The 16165-nt window shown below is 36.9% G+C and overlaps 1 protein-coding gene across 1 annotated transcript in view; it reads left to right on the top strand.

Moving 5' to 3' along the window:
* Positions 1 to 6626, top strand: part of DNAAF11 (dynein axonemal assembly factor 11) — a gene marked incomplete at its 5' end in the record, with an annotated part of 28710 nt that extends 22084 nt beyond the window's left edge. Inside the window, one exon of the mRNA XM_082755402.1 lies at positions 6405 to 6626. Within this exon, the coding sequence (XP_082611528.1) occupies positions 6405 to 6588 (184 nt within the window). The 3' untranslated portion in view covers positions 6589 to 6626. The remainder of the gene's footprint in view (positions 1 to 6404) is intronic.
* Positions 6627 to 16165: the final 9539 nt, after the last annotated feature.

Below are 16165 nucleotides of genomic sequence, written 5' to 3'. Positions count from 1 at the left end.
ATTTTGAACACCTCATGAATGTATTTGCACAGTGATACAGTATTCATATTGAGCTACTGCACCAATATGTAGTTTCAAAAAGCAGTTCTTCAAGGTTTTATAACATAGCTCCATCCTGTTACATGTGATGTAAACTCCAGCTCTTAAACTCTTTCAGTTAGTGACTGCCAGTAAGAAGTAAATATCAGGGCTGCACTGTTTTTTGTTTTTCCTCTTACCAAGTGTTGCTAGCCATTATGGTAGTCAGACAGGCTCATAGCCACTTGGACTTACTAAGTGATGCCACAATATGTGTTAAACTATTTTGCCTTTCCTCTTGTTATAGGCAGCAATGTTCACACCATTATGAGATATGGTAACAGCAAAGTTTGTTAAGCATCTTACCTGTTTGTATTTTAATTGTTATATTTGTTTCCTTGTGTGTTTTCATTGTGATAACATGTTGATGGAAAGGCTAAGTAGTTAGTAAAAATTAGCATTATTGATCACAACTGTTCTTCTTGCTCTCAATATTTGGGACATTGTTCAAATGGCACCACAAGAGTTACTGATGTCATTATTTCTGCTTTTTATTTTGTAATTTTAATAAGGATCAGTTGTGTCTTTCCTTGAGTGGCCTGCCTAATGAGAAGACAATAGGGTGACTGCAAAACTTTGTTAAGATTCCTAATGAGCCACAACCACTGCACCCTTACTTTAGGCAGCAGTGCATCTTCTTAATTACTGAATATTTCCGTAATTTTTCTTTAAAAGGTACAAGCCAAATGGCGCAAAAGTGATGGTTCTTTCCAGCAGAAGCACAGCTAAAGCCTTAGAAACATTAAAAGAAATCAGTTAAAAGAAATGTCTGAACTTTTCTCCGGGATAAAACTAGATCTTCCTTCTGTAGATACCTGATGTTATCTCTCTTCCAGATTCTGCCAAACAGCAAAAGAGCTAGCAACTACAGGGTTAAGAATACATATGTACTTAGATCTCTCTGAGTGTATTTAGTTTTGGCTACACAGTAGGTGATTAAATAGCCATAATGGGGAGTTGCCCCTTCCCTGCCAATTGATGAACTAAAGGTACCCCATGGCATAATAAAAGTTTAAGAAGTTGTGTTTGATTTCGTACAGCTTTGAGTAATTATGAAAATGCTTACTGAAGATTTTGAAGGAAAAATACAAATTTTACTGTTAATATATTACCGGAATATGTATCGCAAAAACAGAAGTAGGAAAGAAGCATTCTGAATTACAGCTCTTACTACAAATAGTAAGTTTTGACCTCTGGTTGAAAAATTGCTGACTAGCCAGATGTTAAAAATTTGCTGAATAGTTCTCTTAGATTACAGAAGAACATTCATTACAGTGATTACACTTGACAGCTACAGATGTCTTAGCTAAATTCTGTCAGACAATCTTCTACACTGCAGTATAGTGCTTTAAATCTCTTAACTTGTTAGCTAGATTGCATGATGATACTATTATTACTTCTGCCACATAGGAGAAATTTCTTCTGTGATTGTATACAAAACTATACTTCAAACCTTCAAAGAGATAAGTTTCCATAGCAGGAATTTGACATATTTATTTATTATGCATCCAAAATATTTATTAATATAGTAGCTGAGTATGTCAGTCTTTACTGTAATTGACCTCATTCATCTATGAGGTACAGAAGTTGAGTTTTTCGCAATTGCATAAATGAAGTATATATATAGGTAGAAATAAAGTCATACTATAACTTTTAAGAGTAACAGTTACAAAAGTAACATACCTTCAGCTTGAGACTGTTCCTCCTATGTCATTGTAAAAGAAAAAAAAATAAATAAAAGAAAACTCAAAATGTCTCTAAATGTTAATATACACATACCTGAAATCTTCCAGTAAAGGATGGAGGAATACATGGAAGATTCCCTATTCTTTGATTTGTACTGTAGTTCTTTATGTACAGAAGTAGAGAAATACAGCTAGAGAATAGGTCCATTTAAAGAGGCGAAGGAACGGAGCATCAAATTCTATAATAGTTCACAACATAGACTTAAAAACAAATCAACAAATTCAAACATTAAAATATCAAATATATTGTTCACAATGAAATAAGGAATGTAAAGTAAAGGTTACCTTTTCTACCTAACTAGTTCAAACATTGCAAATCCTAGTACCTTTTAGCTAAGTACAATTGCACTATTGCACTGGTTAACTAAGTATTATTTTTTTTTCTCATCTGGATTCTTGAGAGGAAAAACAAAAGAAAAACATATGCTGCTGGAGTATCCATCACTATTTGCTAGTGCACTCATAAATGCTTTTGAACAGGTTATCTAATGCCAGACAAATTTGACTTGTTGGCAGATACATCAGATACATAAAATGTTTGTAAGTTTTGTTGAACTATAGGCCAAGAGATCTTGGATATTTTAAATCACTGCATTGTATTTTAATTCCACCCTTTTTCTAGCAAACGTTATCATAAGTAAGGAGTCTTAATTTGAATCCTTGAAAGAATCCTTGCACCATGTGGGAATACCCCTCTCCTTTCCACAGACTTAGTGGCTGAAGATCTCTCACAATAAATTTCTAAAGTTCACAGAGAGACATAAAGGTGTGACAACTTGGAAAGGAAAGAAATTCATGTTGCAAAGAGAAATACAGTAGAACAAAATTAATTTCCAGTCTGGGAATGTGAGGTAAGATGAGGCCTGAAGTTGAATGGATCTATAGACAAACTAACCTGAAGGAATTGCAAGAGGATTTATGTGTTTTTTCAAAACCCAAATTCACTATCATTTCTGCTCCTAAACCAAGAACAAATACTTTAGCTAAGAGATAGGTAAGTGCAGCTCTGGTCTGGCTTGCATAAGAGATGAATATATGTATGAAAAGATCACACATAGCAAATCAGGTATCAGTTCTACCAAGATGTCATGTGTGCCATCTACAGAGACCTAGGAGTAGATCACAAATTTAGAGTTGAATAGATTTGCAGATATAATCTTTTCAGGCTACATAGTTTGATAGCTTTTATGTAGATATTGAGAATTCTTGCTCTCACTTCAAGTTATGTTGTCTGGAATAGGAAGAATTACAGGAGTTCAATTGACTTTTTAAACAGAATATAGATCAGGTATGACTAAGCAATATTTAAAAAAAAAAAAAAAACAAAAACAAAAAACAACACAAACAGACAAAACAAACAAACAAACAAACAAACAAAATACAAACAAAATAAAACACTTTTTATCCCAGTTAAGGTTATAATATGGATTTAATTGCATTCTCATGAAGACCTGGAGCTAGAAGACTGGAAAAAGTGGCTCTTCAAAGCTGTTGCTCATACCTTGTAAATATCTTTGGACATGCTGATGCCAAAAAGGAAACTCAATCATGTCAGAATGTTAGAAAGTGCATTTTCTGGATAAGAAGTATGAGAAATGTTTGGCAATCTAAACTTTTATTGAAATTCAGAAGTTGAAACAAGGAAATGTAACTGTCAAACCATTAAAATATCAAATATGGGGATTAAGAACTGTGTGAACAAAAGTGTAAATTATAAAAAAATATCAAATTATCAGATAAGTGTTCTGTCACACACCAGATTGTTCAGCAGGCTGCTATAGTTATGCAAAATTGAAGGACTGACTATGATTTTTTTTGTAGTGAACTCTTTATTATTTTCTTTTTTTAAAACATTGTTGAACTATGTAGAGATAGGAATAGCCTTTCTAAGGGAAAGGAATGTCAGAAAAAAATAATAGTTTTTTTTTTTTAAACAAAACAAAACAAAACAACATTTAATTCAATATTATCTATTTTGTATAGTCATTTAATCTTTACATCATAATTTTCCCCTGAGTAGAGACTGCTCAGCAGCAGGTAGCAGTGCCCAACACAGTGAACTTATTTATTTATTTATTTTACCTGAATTTGAAATAATTTGCAATTATTGGGGTTTCCAGATGTGCTGTAGTTGGTCCTGCAAGCAATATTATTGTCTTCATCACTATTGCTTTACTATTGCTCATGGAACCACATTAGCAACAAGATTATTTTTATTCCTCTAAGTAGATTTACAGGGAAAAAAATCTTTAGGTGACCAAAAACTCTAATTTTCTTCTTATTATTTCTTCTCTAATTTTCTAATTTTCTTCCAAAACTCTAATTTTTCTTCCAACAATTTTAGGTAGTTAGTCTTGACATCATCAATACTCAGCTCTTTTTGCACAGATGACATGATCAGAAGAGCATATTCACAGGAGATTAATGCATGCTAGCTGCACTGACTATCACAACTGTCTTGTCACCTGCCAAATACATGTATCATAGTAGTTGAGATAGTACCATGAGGTTTACTGAATAAATATAGAATATTGCACCATGCATATTTAAGTACGTAAAAATCTACTTCGTTTTTGGAAAGAAAAAAATCATCTGTACTTGATTCTATTTTCCCTATTGTTCATTGCTAATAGATACTTGTAGATAGCATGTGCTGATTAATTTTTGAGAATGACTGATGTTTATAATCCCTTCATAGCTTGCTGATGTGGACAGTTAATTATGACACTCACTGTTAATTAGTTAGTGTATTGAAGTTTATTCTGCTACTAAGCAATAAATTATTCAAACTCCGTAGAATTTACTATATTTTCATGACTAGCAATTTGTACAATTTTAGAGCTGTTGAACAAATGTAAATTACCACTACTAATTAAAATACATCAAATCAAGGAAAACCTTTTCTACTATTTGAACAAAGCACATGCTGAGGTTAATTAATTTTCATACTTATGATTTTTAGCTTTTTCTGAGGTACTTCGAATCAATGATTAGTCATTAGCAATTAGATTAGGATTCTGGACAGGTGGTGCTCTTTTTGGAATCTCCCCAGTGGCTACAAATAGAATCACTCAAGGTCACAGCACATTTCACAAATCACAAAGGAGATAAAAATGTTTCTTACCTCTTGGGGATGAACATTTTCTGAAGTGTTGCCACACAGCACATCCACTTTTGTTTCAAAAAAAATGTGTAATATCATTAAAGATCTAGCCTTATAAAGTGAAGAACATTCCAGGTGAAGAAATAAAAGTTTTCTTGTATGATCCCTCATTATCCATAAAATTATCTTCTGAGTAGTTTTTGATTGTGCCACTTGCAGGGAAAGTTTTTTTTGGATTCTTAAGGCAGCAGAAATGAGCTCAGGAAAATGAGCAAATAATTCCTAAGAAACTCCCAAGAAAAACCTAGAGGCATAAGGCTGAAAGAAGTGGGTAAGCTGACTAACACCTCTTCTGTTATTGCTTTCCTCGGCAGAGGAGAGGAAGAAACCTGCCATGAATCCCTCTGCACCTCTCCTCTACACGTACAGACATCTTACACAAAGTGGACTGGGATGTCTGCTCAGGCCCCTCAGGAGCCTTGATGGTGAAACAGGCTTTGGCAGCTCATTGGCAAAATGAGCTGTACTTTACTTTTAACAAGTAAAAATGGTGTATTTTCAGTTTAAAATCATCTAATGTACTTTATTTACATATTTTCATTACCTACATTGTCATCAAAACAATGCATTCTTTCATCCAGTGGCTTTATTACTTTTTCCTTTGTTCTAGTCCTAATAAGTCTTTCTGATCTCCTGGGTAAGCAGGCAGTTTTCTCACATCTTTGAAGACTGATGTACTGTCATCTGTAATGCTGAGCTTGGAACTTAGACCCAAAGTACCATTCAGTATAAAAGGAAAATTTGTTCAAAAATGTAAAAATCATGTTGGAATATGCAGAAATTAGAACATCATTGAACAATTACATTTCCATTTTGCCTTTTTTTTTGCTGTAAACTGTTACAAATTACTTGAAAACAGGCTAGATTTTTTCCAGTTAAGTATTTAGTTCCTTTAGTAGAAAAAAAAATAAACAAACAAAAACCAGCCTTCCAATGCTGCAAGACAGAAATTATAGGAGTATTTCAAATCTTTGATCATCATGTCATTGCTTGGTTGCCTTAATGCATGGATTGTACACATTTCTAAATGTGATCTAAAAGAATTACCTTAATAGTGAATGAATCTGGAAATTCTGTTATACCCCAGACATTTCTTATATATCTTTTTTTTTTTTTTTTTTCCTTTTCATAATACAAACATGGTTAGGATTCATATTGACAAAACGTGAGTTAGGTGATATAAGCTGATATAAGCAAATATGTTATTACAAATAACAAGAACTCAATCTTCATTTAACTGTAAATTGTAAATGAATTAAAAAAAAAAAAAAAAAAAAAAAGTGAAATAAATAAATAAATTTAGTACCAAGTCTCACTTAGAAGACAACAGGTTTATAAACAGTGTCCCTGAATTGTGGTATTTGACACTGAAATGATTTTTTTTTTTTTTTTCATTTGCTTTCTTCTTCTTTCAGGAGTGGACAAGTTGAGAAATTAGAAGTTGATCCTAGTAAATATTCATTCCCTGATGTGACAAAAATAATTCAAGAAAAGGAACGAATTGGACAGGGACCTATTAGGCTACAAGCAGAGAAGATTTCAGAGACTAAGAAGAATTATATTGATTTTGAAGATAATGAAGATGTTCCTCCCTTAATTTGAAATGTTCTTAAGTAGTCCCTCTATATGTGGCTTGTATATCTGAGTTGTTTTCATGAACCTATGCGTAAAGTAAATATAATATAGCTGAAGTTGGAAATATTATTTACAGTTCTTATCATAAACTTTGTTATGCCTCTGTTTTCTTCTGTGTTTTCTGTTAGAATATTGCTTCTAGAAATTCTTTCTTTTTCTGGATTTTTTATGCAGTAAATCCCAAATCAGAATGGGAGCCATATAAGTGAAATATTGTCATTTCTTCAAATGATGTATTGTTTAGCTTAAAAGATGTCGTATTACTGAAAAAAAAGAAAAGAGAAGGAAGGAGAAAAAGCATTTGTACAAGATTTGTGATTATTCTAACTGACCTAAAGATAACAGAAATCTCTATGTATTATTCCAATGTTTTCTTTTTCATGAAGGACAACAGTAAAAGAAAGCAATGCATTCTGGAGATGAGAGACATTGCTGTAATCTACGATAAGTGACTGAATTTTTAAGCATAAGGCAGAGCTCCAGGATTCTGGAGCTGGTATAGTAATACCACTCCTTGAAAATGTTGTGAGAGGATATCACTGAACAAGTTATCTCAGACATGTGGCACTGTGGGGCAGCTGAGAGAAATCACTAAGACCATTCTTGGTCCTCTAAATGCAGCTGCTCTAGACAGTTCCAAGTTTTTCAGAGTCCCTTACAAATACCAAGGTTAATTTTTAGCTGTGATTAGCCTTGGGATCAAAGAAGGGTGGACAGGAGGAATAGGACGAGCTATTCCTTCCCTATATTTTAGCCCATTTTTAGCGACCAGAGACTTCATTATCTTATTTTCCCTCAGCTTTTCAACTGCCCTAGAAGTGCAACAGGCAGCATCGAAGAACAAATGCATGCTAGGTTACTATTCCATTACTGAAAATTATTGCAATTTGGTAAGACCAAATTTGCTTTTCCCCCCCTGGTTTCCTAGGAAAACAAGGCTCATGTTATTGTTATCTCAGTTCTGCTTTCAAAAATCATTTTGGTTATTATTACCCTATTTGACAGCAGAAAAAGGTCCCAGAAATATTCAGATCCTCTAAATTTAGTAAAAATCATCACTGACTTGTAAAAAGGGATTCTCTGGACACCTCCACTGCTGGGAAGACAACTCAGCCACTACTTATTTGGACAGTAGCTACTCAGTTAATCAATATGTCAGTAGCTCTGTGTGCATGTTATCATTCTTGCTTAGGCAGTAGTTAAAGTAGGAGTCATGATGGTGGGGCTCTGGGAACCTGGGGGAAAGCCAAGGTAAGTGTGGGAAGTATTTAGGAAATATTCTTAGACCTTGAGTAACTATGGAAAGAGATAGTATTGAGAAGGCAATGAAATTTTGTAGAGGGAAGATCACAGAAAATATTTTTAGGTTCGGGGATTGCTGAAGTGAGGAATACACAGGGGACATTTGACAAAATCACAGGAAACCAAGCCTCATTAGCTCCATTGTCTACCAAATGATTTAAGAATGTATGTGCCTGAATGCCTCTATTATCTTTTAGTTGGGGAATTAGCATTTGATTCTATACTGAAAATTAATACTTTTTTTTTTTTTTTTTTTTTTGTACACTGATTTTAAAGACATTTTTATTAAAACAAATGAAAAAACAAACAAAAAAGGGAAACTCCAGCCAAATAAATAAATAAATAAATAAAAACCCGGTGATCTAGAAGATTACCTTGCTAATGAATCTGAAACTTCCTTTGTAAAGGAACGCTTCATTTGGCCCTGCAAAAAGAAAATGCTTGTGTTTCAAAACAGCTTTTTCTTCCAGACAAATTGGATATAAGGAGCAAAAGCAACTCTGAAAGTATCAGAGGGTATTTTGTGGTTGGATCTTGTTTTCATTTTTAAGATAGAAAATTAATAAGCTGCACTTATAACTGAAATATTAAAACTGCACTTAAAATGTGTTATTTAGGTAGCAATCTAGGTTCAGATAATGCCTATCTATGATATTGGTCAGTACATCGTAAACTTCTCGATACGTTCTTTGAAAATGCTACATCCCTAATTGTGAAAAACAGAATGTAAAAATAAAATAAAATAAAATAAAATAAAATAAAATAAAATAAAATAAAATAAAATAAAATAAAATAAATAAGTGATTAAAAAGAAAACATTGCTATTGAATTCCACCTTTTTTAGCCTCTCTAAAGTGCTTTATGGTTCTCCATAGATGTTTAATGTAAGATAAGGATAAATAGTCTTTTTTTAAAGAGTTCTGGAAAGAAGCAGAATAAATCCATCAGTTTAGGCTGATGGGTTGAATTGATACTTTTTGTTCAGTTGCAATCTAAGATGGATATAAAATAAAATAAAAAAGTGGAGTTCCATACTAATGCTACATACACAGAGAGATGAAAAGAAAATGTATGTAATCACAAAGGCATTAGCTAAGGTTGAATTTGCACATATTTATCTATTATAGTATCATCTTGGATAGTTCTTTTCCCGTCTTGTATACTGACTTGATTTTTCTAGTTCCTGAGTAAATTATTCCATGATCCAAGCCTCTCATCCCTGAAATCTACTTAATCAGCTCTACCCTGGCAGCTGGGATATATAAAAACATCAACTTGTTTTGCAATATATCCTCATTGTCTATGAATTCCAAATCATGCCTACTGACTGAACTATGAAAAAGAATTATGTTTTACTTCTTGGTGTCACAGAATTGATAAGTCCATACAGATGAGTATGGATCACTTCCTGGTTTGCACATAAAACCAGCTACACTTGAGACTGTACAGGGTGCCCATGCCCAGGTGCTGGCCAGGGGCTGCAGGGCCTCTGTGGTGGCTCCAATGGCCCCATGGCAGGGCCCAGCTGAGCCCAGCCCCAAGCTGGCGGCACCTCAGGGAAACCAGATTTCCTAAAGGGCAGAGCGGGCACAGGCCAAGGAGGAGGCCCAGGGTGAGGGAGAAGCGTCAGAGGGCCCAGACCCCAGGAGGAGGAGGGCAGGAGAGGCTAAAAGGAAACATAGAAAATGGAAATGGAAATAAAAACACCTGTGCAATAAGGATCAGAAGTATTTTGCCTGCAGGGCTAATGCAGACATAACATCCATGTACTGCTTTGAACTTGTTGAAAAGCAGCTTCTCACACAGAGATGTAATTCTGCTTTTGTGGTTGAAAACTAATCATAGCGGCTGATATCTTGCCACCAATCTAATTATATGTACTCCCTTTGTAAGGCATGGAGCTTTGGCATGAGTGCTGACCATCCATTGACTTGGATTTAGAAGAGTCTCATTTCCAAAAGCTGCTTGTGTTAGTGGGCTAGATGGAGAGTAGAGCCTGAATGCCAAATCTCTGGGCCCAAAAGACAAGGTAGATGAATAGCAGTAAATGTCTGGAGTGGTACAATCCTTTCCCTTACCCTACAGCACTTAGGTCCTGTTAGTTGTCATTTAGCCATAAATGATTTGGTAATAGATGTATTTCTTCTGGTATAAAATCATTAGCAGCAGGTTGAAACTTATTGTTCTCATTCATAACATGTTGCTGACTTGGTATACTGCTGTTCCTTCCACTTCTGATACACGCATAATATCAATAAAATATCATTAAAAACCTGGGAAAACTGAAAGACAAGAAAGCATCTTAAAATGCTTGTAGATGAAAGGTAAGACACCATTTTAGAAAACAGAGCCTGCTGTGAGAACGACAGTTTGTTTTGCATTTTAAAAAGCAGAAATGACTATAAATAGCTGTAGCGCTGCTATTAGTTGACAGTAATGTGCTGAAACTATCCAATAGCTAGGACTTTGGGAACTATCTAGCTGGGATCCCTCTGGGATGGGTTTTGTACAACCCATTCTTGCACCAAACATCTTACAGTCAGAGAATTATTAGAACCATGTAGTACATACGGCCTCAAAACTCTTACTGTATTGGTTTCAGAATTGCCATGAATTAGCTGAGCTGGTTTTAAAATTTATTAAAATTAGATGATGATGCAACCATTGGACGTGCTACTTCTGTTCCTTGTTTCTTTTAACATGAAGTCAAGTAGACAGATTGGACTTCATCTCTTCTGCTTTTTTGCCTTACAAGTCCTTTCTTGTAGACAGCAGCAATCACATAATTCCACACAGAAGAATGTCTCATCAGAAGCCTTCAATGTGAGCCACACAGTCAGTTACAAAGACTTTACCCCTGCTAATCCTGTATAAAATAGTACTGACTAGGTGGGAATTGGCCAGGGATCAAGAATCAAAAATCTGCTCATTCAAAGAGGTGATATAGTACAGGACGAGCCGTACTTTGTCTAGATGTTGGTACAATAACTTGCCTTTGGATGAGCTCAGATCTGCACATAGTAGCAGTTTTTTGCATGCATGGAGGTATCTCAACGTGTAAGAGACTTTTTTTACTATTTGACAACACCTTTTCTAGCGTGAAGCACAGGAATACTGTAATAAGCAAGTTACACTGTACTTTTACTACTGTTACTGGGAATACAATGTTTGGTGCAGTACTGCCTTAGCATCTAGGGAAAAAAAAAAAAAAAAATCTCTGAAGTTACAGAATGCATTACAAAGCAGAAACACTTAAAAGCTCCATGGTTCTAAACTATAAGCATCATTCTCCCCAGAAACTTCACAGAAAATATGTGTATAGAAGACGAGACTGGTGAACATTTGGTTAGAAAGATGTGAGCTGTGGCTATGCTTTGACCCCTGCTTTTGTGCTCCAATGCTAACCATCTGTAAGTCTACTGGCAGCATAATTATGCCTGTTTTACAGTGTACATAAATTAGTGTTGGCTCCTCTGGTGTTGCAACCAGGCAGGCAGCCATCTGACTTTTTAATTAAAGATTTCACTGAGATTGATAATAAATTTCCAATATGCTTCCAGATTTAAATGAAAGTGCACCAGCACTATAAAAAAAAATTCAAAGGGAAAAACATCCACAGAGATTTTTCAGTCACCTGTGAAGTATAGCTAAAGTGAAGCAAGCCATCAGCTCTAAAAGAAATCCAGGCTTACCGGATCTGCACAGAACTTCATTCTGCAGTGGAAATCATCTAAGGGAATCTTTTATTATTATTATTATTATTATTATTATTATCTCATTCTATTTTAATTTCCATGAACCTGAGACTTTCTATTAGTCTTTTGAACACTTAAATATACTGATATCCTACAGAATTCTCAGAACTTCCTATGTGTTTATCCTCAGCACTGAGTTACATCTTCAGATGTATGAGTACCCTCCCTTATGTCTATAGGAAAAGATGCATTTATTCCACTAAAATTATTCTAAATAAACACATGTTTGTTTCAATTTATGCTTACAGTTTTGCTCAATCTGGCAATTCACGTATAATACTATGTCATTTTCAAACATTATTAAAATTTTCTTCAAATCTGTCTCCAGTACAGGTCTATAATATTTTAGGTCAATCAATTAAACTTCCTCAATTTCCTTCCCACAAATCTTGAGATTTGGTTGGAACATTCTCAAAGTGGTAGTGAAGTGTCAAAGGCTCCTGAGATGTGTTAGTGTGTCCCTTTTAGATATGAATATATAGGCAGATTACTCTGTGCTAACTGTGTTGCGGTGATTTCTGTGGGGCTGAAGGTAATTTTTCACTCTTTATCAGCTGTGATGAGACACATAATTACATGTCTGTGATCCCTAAAGCAAATTTTCTCCCCTTATCACTGTTTGACAGTGGACGTTTAACAACCTGGCTAATCAAAACCAGATTATACTGTTAGAATTAATGAGGCAGTGAAAGGGTTTAATGACTAATGGAAGCTTTTTAAAGCTTGTTCCAAAGAGATTACTTAGCTTAATATTTTCTTCCAAGTAGTAGAGAAATATTTGGCATGGAAGTTGTACTTATTCTGTCAAATTATTTTCCCTGGGTCAACTAAACTCTGATATCTCATCATTGAAATCTTAGATCTACTTCACATTCTTTTGATAGATAAAAATACTCTTTCTTCTTACCCATTGTGTAAGTTCAGGATTCAAAGTCAGGTGGCAAAAATGATCGTTTAAATCAGGGACATTACTGTTAAGAATTAGCTGGCTATAATATCTGAAACTCAACATTGAAGCAAATTACTACATACTATTAGAGACAGAAAAGTCTGCCTTTTATATAAGGCACTGAATTAATTTCAGCACCTGTTAACGCCTGAATTACCAGACCTTAAATTTGTCACTTGTCCCTTGAATCAAGAAAGAAGAAATACTTTGACTGGATAGACTGAGATTCCAGATTTCCCTACTTGGCTCTAAAGATTTTATGTAGTGTTCTTTGACCTGGAGCTTTTCTCAGAATGGAAGAAAGAACCCAAGACTTTGTTTAGTCTGTTCAGGTGGTTCTATGAATCTGTTGCATTAAATAAATAAAAATAAATAAATAAAAATAAATAAATCCTTGCCGTCTATTTTGATTTTAAAGAGAAAGTGACAAAAATTCGTAATGATACCTCTAATTTCACTTCAAAGCAGGTGGTTCCTGCTGAGCTAAATACAGCTTAGGCTTTGAGAATATTAAAAACATGAATAAGACGCAAAACACATCAAACCTAGATCACCCAGGAAGACTGCTAGCAGACTGCTGCTCTATCTTGCTTTTTTAGAGATGATGCTTGTAGCTATTTTCACCATGTTCCTTAGACGGAGCAGGGCTCAAGTAGACCTGCAGTCACACCCAGATGCTTCATCACCATTTGATTTCTGTCTCATACAGAGTCATTAATGACCCGCATCCCACCTCACCCTGTGCACGGACTATGGTGATGCTTGGTGATGTCTGGTTCACTGATTCAAACCCTTTTTTCACCACTAGCAGTAAATGGCATTAGATCCGCTCCACAGTCTTGTTTTCATTCCAGAGGAGTCATTTCTGTTCGTGTTTGTAGGGAGAAAGTTCGAGTGGCCAAAGCACAGCTAGAGTTGAAGCTGGCTGTGTCTGTGAGAGAAAATAAAAAGGGTTTTTTTAGATATGTAAATGGAAAAAGGAGAACTAAAGAAAACATAGGGCCGCTCCTTGATAGGGAAGGTCTCCTCACAGACGATGACGTAGGCAAAGCAGAGACGCTTAACGCCTTCTTTGCCTCTGTCTTCAATGCCGATGATGGGCTTCGGGACCCAGGGTGCCCTGAGCTGGAGGACCGGGACGGTGGGGATGACAAACTCCCAACTGACCCTGAACGTGTGCGGGATTTGCTACTCCACCTGGATCCCTACAAGTCCATGGGTCCGGATGGGATTCATCCCCGGGTGCTGAAAGAGCTGGCGGATGTCATCGCGGAACCTCTATCAATTATTTTTCAACGATCCTGGGAATTTGGAGAGGTCCCTGTAGACTGGAAGCTGGCAAATGTTGTGCCAATTTTCAAGAAGGGTCAGAAAGAAGACCCTAGCAATTACAGGCCTGTCAGTCTCACGTCAGTGCCTGGTAAAATCATGGAGAAGTTGGTTCTCGGACTCATTGAGGCGCACCTGGGGGACAAAGCAGTCATTGGTCCCAGCCAGCATGGGTTTGTGAAGGGTAGGTCCTGCCTAACTAACCTGATTTCCTTTTATGATAAGATCACCCGTATGGTGGACCAAGGGAAACCAGCTGATGTGATTTTTTTGGACTTCAGCAAGGCTTTTGACACGGTTTCCCATAGGATCCTACTGGACAAAATGTCCACCATACAGCTAAATAAAAACATCATACGATGGGTGAGCAATTGGCTAACGGGCAGGGCCCAAAGGGTTATGGTAAATGGGGCTGTGTCAGGCTGGCGGGCGGTCACCAGTGGGGTCCCTCAAGGCTCCATTTTAGGACCGGTACTTTTCAATATTTTTATAAATGATCTGGATGTAGGAATAGAGGGTATTTTGAGCAAGTTTGCTGATGACACCAAACTTGGAGGAGTTGTGGACTCAAATGAGGGCGTAAAGGCCTTGCAGAGGGATCTGGACAGGTTGGAGAGCTGGGCGATCACCAACCGCATGAAGTTCAATAAGAGCAAGTGCCGGGTCCTGCACCTGGGACGGGGAAACCCTGGCTGCATGTACAGACTGGGCGATGAGACGCTGGAGAGCAGCCTAGAAGAGAGGGATCTGGGGGTCGTGATAGACAGCAAGTTGAATATGAGCCAGCAGTGTGCCCTGGCAGCCAGGAGGGCCAATCGTATCCTGGGGTGCATCAAGAACGGCATCGCTAGTAGGTCAAGGGAGGTGATTGTCCCGCTCTACTCTGCGCTGGTGCGGCCTCACCTCGAGTACTGTGTGCAGTTCTGGGCACCACAGTATAAAAAGGACATGAAACTGTTGGAAAGTGTCCAGAGGAGGGCTACGAAGATGGTGAAAGGCCTTGAGGGGAAGACGTACGAGGAACGGCTGAGGTCACTGGGCCTGTTCAGCCTGGAGAAGAGGAGGCTGAGGGGAGACCTCATCGCAGTCTACAACTTCCTCGTAAGGGGTTGTCAGGAGGCAGGAGACCTTTTCTCCATTAACACTAGTGACAGGACCCGCGGGAACGGGGTTAAGCTGAGGCAGGGGAAATTTAGGCTGGACGTCAGGAGGGGGTTCTTCACAGAGAGGGTGGTTGCACACTGGAACAGGCTCCCCAGGGAAGTGGTCACTGCACCGAGCCTGTCTGAATTTAAGAAGAGATTGGACTGTGAACTTAGGCACATGGTCTGAACTTTTGGGTAGACCCGTGCGGTGTCGAGAGTTGGACTTGATGATCCTTAAGGGTCCCTTCCAACTCAGGATATTCTATGATTCTATGATTCTATGATTTTGCGTACCCCAAGGTTGCTGGCAATGCAAGCAAGGGTACAGCAAATGGAAACCAACAGGAGAACCACTTCAAAATTACCATCCTTTTCTGGACTAAAACTCTGATGTAAACAGATTTGACCAGTTCATTTCCAATTGTCTGTTGCTTGTGTATGTGGTGACATTTTATAACTTTCATGCTGATTTTGGAGTTCTTGTTTTATGCTCACAGGAGCTTGCCATTTGCTTTTGCAAAAGGAATTTGAATAAACAGCCTCATGTGTAAAGTAACTCTAAAATTCTGCAGATAGTATGGCATAAAGTCAAGATCAGACTCACTTAAGGTAAAATTCCTTTGCAATAATAAATCCTCATCAGATGCACAGGTCTTTTGCTCCCATATGTCAAATTTGAGATATTCCCAGAAAGATCTGAGCTTTACTGTTTTATCTAGCCCCTGCTAGCTTCCTGAGGAGTCCTAGAAGCTTCCCACATGTAGCTGAGCTTCACTGACTTTGAAATTAATGGTGAACCAAGAGTAAAAGGTGGGAAAAGATCTTTATCCTCATCTCACAGGTGAACACATAAAGGATCTGATATAAAGTAATGTATCTTAGCCACTCAGTTCAGCAGTGGCAGAGCTGAGGATATAGCTCAGAAGCCTATTATTTGAGCACAAGAAGAACAAACTCACTGATAAATTTCTTAGCCCAAGATGTGACTCAATACCAAAGAGGACGTGTTGAAGGCCAGCAAAATGTAGGGAATGGCACCATACGCACAGATCTGATGGGTTGTG

This window comes from Aythya marila (genome assembly GCF_965140915.1).
Source record: "Aythya marila genome assembly, chromosome: 2".
Lineage (NCBI taxonomy): Eukaryota > Metazoa > Chordata > Aves > Anseriformes > Anatidae > Aythya > Aythya marila.
This window is presented reverse-complemented; position numbering and strand designations above follow the sequence as displayed.